At 34.9% G+C, this 7,700-nt stretch overlaps 2 protein-coding genes across 2 annotated transcripts; both read right to left on the reverse strand.

Annotated features, from left to right (window-relative positions):
• Positions 1-3,218: 3,218 nt before the first annotated feature.
• On the reverse strand, positions 3,219-3,779 carry LOC117182603. Its single transcript, XM_033375701.1, has one exon. The coding sequence runs from the start codon at positions 3,777-3,779 to the stop codon at positions 3,219-3,221; it is 561 nt and encodes a 186-aa protein (XP_033231592.1).
• A 613-nt stretch (positions 3,780-4,392) lies between these two features.
• On the reverse strand, positions 4,393-5,148 carry LOC117182604. Its single transcript, XM_033375702.1, has one exon. It carries the CDS (start codon positions 5,146-5,148, stop codon positions 4,393-4,395), a length of 756 nt encoding a protein of 251 aa, XP_033231593.1.
• Between the last annotated feature and the right edge of the window lie 2,552 nt (positions 5,149-7,700).

Here is a 7,700-nt window from a genome sequence, read left to right on the forward strand (position 1 = left end):
GGGTATAAGATTTCAATGCCTTTTCCGACATAAACACTCGCTGAAATAATTCGTTCAAATATGATATACAAACAAAAGTATGAATAGTTACTTTCAAAAATACACGTGCACGTGTTCATACTCCCCCCTTTGAGAGAGTAGCGATAAAAATTGTTTTTAATCGTCGCATGTAACTTGAACAGTAATAACTTCTTAGTTAATGCATATCTTATAAAGGAGCTTACTGTTTGATAAATAATTTATTATTCTATAGGCAAACTCGCAATTTTCGTAGTTGGGCGCTTGTACAATTGATCCTTGGTACGGACAGTAACGCTTCTTACAATATTATCTGTACCTGCATGTAGATTTTCAATTCTACCTAAATTCCACTTCATGCAAGGTAAATTGTCTTCCTTGATTAAAACTAACAAACCTTCCTTTAAGTTTGGGGTATTGTTGTTCTTATTATTTCTAACGTTTAAGCTACTCAGATATTCTTTGTACCAGCGCGACCAAAATTCTTGTTTTATTTTCCTAATATTTTCCCATGCATTGAGCCTATTTGTCGGAATTGTTTTATAGTCTATTTCAGGAAGGCTTGTCATTGAATCACCTATGAGAAAATGACCAGGAGTCAAAGCGGGTAGATCATTAATATCGGTTGACATTTGTGTCAATGGTCTTAAGTTTAGTATTGCCTCTACTTCAGTTGTGAACGTTACAAATTCTGCATGAGTAAATCGTTTGTCATATGCGACCCTTTTAAAATGATGTTTAAATTGTTTTACAAAAACGTCCCACAAACCTCCGAAATTCGGAGCGTGAGGGGGAATAAAATGCCATTTGATTTTGTTTTTCATTTGCGAAATTGTTTATTTTTGTTTTAAGATTTTGTGAATTCAATAGTGTATATAATTCGTTCAGGTCGTTTTGAACGCCACAGAAATTTGACCCATTATCCAAATAAATCACTTCTGGTAATCTGCGTCTTGCTACAAAACGCTGTAATGACGCTAGAAACGCTTCGCTAGAAAGATCTTCTACGACTTCGATGTGTACGGCTTTAACGACCATGCAAACATAGATTGCTACGTAACACTTAATAAATTTCCTATTCCTGTATTTCTTTTCTTTTATAAAGAAGGGACCGCAAAAATCAACTCCTACATTATTAAAAGGCCGAGACTGCCGAACTCTGACGCTGGGAAGATTTCCCATTTTGTAAGTGACTAAACGGGAACTCGCTCGAAACCTTGCAATGCATTTGTGGATATTTTTCTTTACTTGATTTCGCCCGTCAATAATCCAGTACGTTTCTCGAATAGCATACAGTGTATTTTGTGTACCTGTATGATAATTTTTTGTGTGATAATGTTTGATTATTAAGTCAGTGACATGATTACTTCGAGGTAGAATGATAGGATGACGTTTTAAGAATGATATCATTGCTTTGCGAATTCGGCCACCGACCCGAATAATATCATCTTTGTCGATAAATGGATCTAAGGAAGTTAATTGATTCTTTTCTGGTAAAGGTTTTTCATTATTTAGAGCTTGAAATTCGTTATTGAAAACTGATCTTTGCAATAATCGAATGATTGCGTTCTCAGCTTGTTGCAATTCGTTCACTTGTAAAGTTTTGAAATCCCGTTTCCTTTTCTTGAAACGTAAACAAAATGCAATTATTCGAACTAATTTTGTAAAGGAAGAATGATTTTCGAGAATGTTCAACAAATATTTTAAACGCGGATTAATGGTTAATAAACATGCAGCTTTACGATGTTCGGGCAATCCTTTTAAACCGGGTATCCGAGACTCTGGCCACACACTTTTGTCGTGCGACAGCCAAGAAGATCCGAATAACCACTGTTTATTTTCTAAAAATTCATGTGGTAATTGTCCTCGCGATAACGCGTCTGCGGGATTGTCTTGGGTTCGAACGTGATGCCAATGCGCTACGTTAGTCCTTTTCTGTATATCTACTACTCGATTTGCTACAAAAGTTTTTAATAGATTGGATTGAATATTTATCCAATTAAGAGCAATGCTCGAATCTGACCAAAAATTTATTGAATTTAACTTTATGTCTATAGAATTCGTTACTTGATTGAATAAATGCGCGAGCAGTTGCATTGCACACAATTCTAATTGAGGCATCGTTCACGTTTTCAATGGTGCAACGCGAGACTTTGAGCACATTAGAGAAACTTTTATATCTCCGTTTGAATTCATCGAACGTAAATAAATGCAAGCTCCGTACCCAGTTTCAGAAGCATAAGAAGATCCGTGAATCTCGAAGTCATTCGCCTCAGGAATAATTGCAAAACGATCAAATTGAATGCCGTTTATTGATTGAAGTTGTGTGCAAAAATTATTCCACGTATAACTTATGTGATAAGGAATCGACTCGCCCCAATCAATCCTGGCTTGCCAAATGTCCTGCATTAATTTGTTCGCGAATAGAATTATAGGTCCCAAAAATCCTATAGGATCGAAAATTTTTGCTATTTCGGAAAGAATTTTTCTTTTAGTGATTTTTTCGGGAGGGTCAATATTTTTAATGTTATAAACAAATGCATCGGTTTTCGCTTTCCAAAAATACCTAGTGTTTTTAAAGAGGAATCTGGATCAAAATCAAAATTTACGTCAAAGTCTTGTTTTGCAATACCTTCGAGTATTTTCGGGTTTTTCGATGCCCATTGAGATAAGTTTATGCATGCAGTTTTTAATATTCCGATCATTTGACGACATATTTCACGTGCTTCTGATTTGCTATTAGTGCCAGTTAACATGTTGTCGACATACATGTCTGTTCTTAATATTTTCGCTGCTAACGGAAATCGATCCTTTTCATCGGCAGCAAGCTGATGTAAGCATCAAATAGCTAGATAAGGCGCGGCATTGACTCCGAACGTGATCGTATTTAAAGCATACTGTCGAATTTCGTTTATGTGAAAACAAAGAATTTTTTAGTATTTTCTGTCTTCCTCGCGAATTAAAAATTGTCGATACATTTTTTCCATGTCTGCAATAATTACATAAAACCGAGTCCTGAATCTTAATAAAATGGCAAATAAACAATCTTGAATAGTAGGACCTACTGCTAAACAAACATTGAGCGAAGGACTTTTATCTAGTGGTTCAGCTGATGCGTTAAAAACGACTCTTGTTTTGGTAGTGTTACTTGACTCTTTTATTACCGCGTGATGAGGTAAATAAAACCCGTCAAACTCGACTTAGGGCATCTCTAGAAGAGACATGTGATTTAATTTAATATATTCGTCGATTGCCTTCGTATAATCTATCTGCAATTTTGTGTTCCTTTTAAATTTGGTTTTAAGTGACATTATTCCTCTCATGGCTATTGGTCGCGAGTTGCCTGGCTTGTCGCAACCTTCTTTAAAAGGTAATGCTACTACAAATCTCCTTTCTTCTTTTCTACGTACGAGCTTTTTGAAGTGTGCTTCGCAAAACAACTCTTCGTCTGACCAATGCCTCTGATTTTCTTGTGTTTCTTCCAACGTCCAAAATCTTTCTAAATCGAATTCTATGTTTGTCGTCATGCATTTGGACCGTTTATTTATTCGTGATAAATTAAAGCTACCACCGATTACCCAACCAAGTCTTGTCTTTTGTAAAATTAATTCATTATTTATAATTATTTCACCGTTACAAAACATTGATAATGCAGGACTGACACCTAGTAGCATGTCAACTTTCGCCGGCGTATCAAAATTATCATCAGCTAGTTTTAAGTGCAAAGGAATTTTAATGTTTTCTCTTGGAAACTTTTGCATTGGGATAAAATCTGCAATATTCGGTACAACGAATAATATGAGGGATTTTTCAAAGTTTGAATGATTCGACTTGATGGTTAATTTTGTAAAAGAATGAGACGTTGTATTCATTTGTTCATCGCTTCAATTGATAATGAGGACGGTGTTTTAATTGCTTTTAGTAAATTCAATAAGTTTTCATTTATGAAATTTACAGTTGAGCAAGTATCTAATAATGTTCGACATTGGATACGTGACAGATTTTTGACACTAACTTCAAGCAAAGCTGTCGGCATTAAATCTAACGAAGAGGATAAAGTCACGTTTGATAAGCAATGACTTATGTGTTCGGGTTCATATAGTTATTTCGTTTCCCTGTTGATTTTATCGTCTTTAATTTCATTTTTCTCTTGATTATTTGAATTTCCGAAATGAAGCAGAGTATTATGTTTTTTACCGCAAGTCCTACAATTTCCAAATCTACATTCACTATCTCCGTGATTTTTTAAACAATTATTGCAAAGCTTTACGTCTTTAACGATCTTGTATCTTTGATTGACTGCGAGACTCAGAAATTTCTTACATTTAAACAGAGGATGATATTCTTCGTCAGAACATGCAAAACATTTTTTGTTTATTTATTTAAACTAGCCAGAGACTGCACGTGTTGCTGTGCTTCGTCTGCTAATCTTTCGACACTACGGTAGCTTTCTTTTTCTTGATTAGGTAAATGTAACAAGAGCGATAAGTGACGAGAAATCAATAAACGCTTATTTTCGTAAGCTTTAACTAACACATCCCAAGCCCGAGTATAGTTATCCTTAGTAATTGAAAATACTTGAATTATTTTTAACGCTTCGTCACGTAAAGCTGTTCGCAAGTAGTGTAACTTTCCTACTTCCGATAAATCGTCCTGATTGTGGATCACTGACATAAAAAAATTTTTAAATGAAAGCCATTGTTCAAGCTGGCCCGTGAAAGTCGGAATAGAAGCTTGTGGTACTTTAATTTTATGCTTAGGTGCATTTGTACGCGGTGTATCGTCACTTGACGCATCAGAGTTTGGCAATGTTGTTAAATTAAGCGGATCTGCATGGCCAGAATAAGTTTCAGCTACGTGTTTCTGAGCGATGCTCACAATTTTGTAAAAATCATTCAAAATTGAATATCTTTCGTTTTTGCTAGCTAATGATTCGTTTAATAAATCTATTTTTGCGCACAACGCATCAAAATGCTCGAATAATGAATTTAATCCTTGCAATCGTATTGGCAATTGATATAAATCAGTATCTTTATCATAGCTATTTAAAAACGATTGGAACTCTTTTAATTGTCCTTTAGTAGTTTCACGCTTTAATGTTAATTTTCTAAGTTTTTCCTCGTCTTCCATTCTGAGGTAGAGGCAATTTTACTGTCGCGATTAAAAATCTTTAATTGATTCAACAAACAAGAGAAGCACTTACTGTTACGCAGGTGACGTAGATGAACGGTGTCGATGCTGTGTTGAATTATCGTGGTGGAGGTCGTGAAGCTGTCGTGTCCACGGCGAAGTTGATGTCGTCTGGGCTCCCAGAAGAAGGCACCAGTTATGCTTTTAGTGATTTGTAATCTCCTAACAGGAGAATTGATTTGATTGAATTTCGCCTCCCAGAAGAAGACGATATTTGAGTTGCTCTGGTATGTCTGCCAATAAAATGGTGGAATTGTATTGAAATTGTGTGCTTAAAAAAATTATATAAAAATTTATATCACAAACTTTTGTGAAATTGGTATTGAGAACTGTTAGTCACCGCAGATCTTATTTTTCGCAATTTGGAATGAACTTACCGTGTCACTTCACTTTGAATTTTCTTGAATTTGTTTTATTTAATTGTGTGAAATTGTATTAAATTGTATTGTAAATTTTGTATTTGAACTTTTGTAATTAATGAATTGATTTTATGGATCGTTTGCGCCGATCCGGCTCGAAGGACCAAACTTTTATGCACCTATGCTTAGGTGCCTTACACCGAAAACTAATCCGATGCAAGTAATTTCGGAATAAAAAGTAAATGTGTAAATTGGAATGAAATGAATTTATTCAGTGAAAAATTGAACAGAGTGACGTGCTCTAGTTAGAGGATCGAGCAAGACTATTGACCCCTCCATTACATGGGGTCCCTTAAGTATCCCATCGTTGTTTACAGGGAGGTTTTGGTTTCGACACGATTTCGTAGATCTATAACCGTTAATCATTAACTCTTCGAGATACATACGACACTTGAAAGCGCATGTCGAAATAAGTGTTCAGATCTGGCCGATCGTAAATGTATAAAGTTTCTTATATCGTAGAAAATTCTATTTTTCGGCCAAGGTGACTTGAGAAAAAAACAGGGTATAAGATTTCAATGCCTTTCCCGACATAAAGACTCGCTGAAATAATTCGTTAAAATATGATATACTAACAAAAGTATGAATAGTTACTTTCAAAAATACACGTGCACGTGTTCAATGAGTTCTTGATTAAACTGTTCACTTTTGATCTAGCGCATACCAGTTTAAAGCCAGAAACATTCGATTTCTACTACAATTTCATTTTTAAGTGAGATAAACTAAACAATACAAAAAGAAAATTCACAAATGTAAATTCGTTTCTACTCATGTATCTCTTCCACATTATATGCAGTTTCACCATAATCCACGACAACACTCGGTTCGGGTAAATTTTCCAAAAATGAAACAGGTTGAAGTACATCGTGTACATCATCTGAAAACAGATAAAATAAAGAGAAGCATGAAGATACAAGTGGAACCTTTCTGTAAAGTTATTTGACCAAGTTACACCTCTATTATTTTGTGAACTGTCACTTATGGAAATGTTTATGGTTGGTTCTGAAGCACTTTCACATTCTTTAGAATTTTCGGATGAAGAAGCCTGGCTAGTAAAAACTAAAAAGAAAAACAATATCAAAAAATTAATATAAAAAAGTATACTTGCAGTGTCCTTATCCCAAATTACAAGCACAACATTATTTACACTTACGTATATTTTCTTTATTGCTCGAGATCTCATTAAAATTTTCACCAACACTCTCTTCCAAATTACACAAGCCTTCAGGTAACTTGGTGGAATTTTCTACATACAGAAAGAAATTGAAATTAATAAAAAAAGTCTGCAAGTACATTAATAATAACTGTGCTTACGTACATGTTAAATGCTTGTATAGGAAAAATTAAAGAAGGAAGTTAGTTCCTTAGCTGTCGTATTATTTATTTCCGAAATGTTCCTTTGCGGTTCAAGGGTAATTTTTGTACAAATCGTAGGCAATGCTCCTGGTTTCAAACGTTTTCGCACTCTGGAATCATAAGAACAGAAACTGTCTTCTGTAAAGTGATCGGAGCACAACACATTATACGAGGCAGATATCCAGCCTTCGCGACCTTTTATCTTTACCCATTCTTAGCACAGTGTTTTATCTCGTGGAAATCTACACAAAAAAATATTAAAATTAAATAAAATCTTGCGTTTACAATGAAAAACAATATTCTTGCATATTATGCACTTCCAAATGTATAAATGTACATATTTTAGGAATAAGAATAGAGGTTATGTTTACTTGTGTAAATTCATATTTTCGTGCCTTTGCTATTTTCTACAAATGACACATCTTCCCAGGCTCTGAATTAAAATTGGAAAAGTCAATTTTATTAATTAATACACTACAGAACAACAAATTTCCTGTTCTTTTTAGACTCCACTGTTTACACGGCTCTATCTGACATTATTGCGCATGCTTTGAACCGAGGTTCACTGGATGACCATCGAGGGCGCTACATGTCAAAACCCTCTTTCAATTTACCCGCCGGGAGCGGGTGCTAATCTAAAAAATTGCACCCGCTTCCAGCGAAATCGCGGTAAAATTTCAGCCATAACCACGTCTCACAACCGTGAGATAGGTGGTT

The sequence above is a fragment of the Belonocnema kinseyi genome, chromosome 2 (assembly GCF_010883055.1).
Source record: "Belonocnema kinseyi isolate 2016_QV_RU_SX_M_011 chromosome 2, B_treatae_v1, whole genome shotgun sequence".
NCBI lineage: Eukaryota > Metazoa > Arthropoda > Insecta > Hymenoptera > Cynipidae > Belonocnema > Belonocnema kinseyi.

Bases quoted from the DNA above. Each gene is read 5' to 3' on its own strand.
- LOC117182603 (XM_033375701.1), bottom strand. From the start codon at position 3,779: ATGCAAAAGTTTCCAAGAGAAAACATTAAAATTCCTTTGCACTTAAAA.
- LOC117182604 (XM_033375702.1), bottom strand. From the start codon at position 5,148: ATGGAAGACGAGGAAAAACTTAGAAAATTAACATTAAAGCGTGAAACT.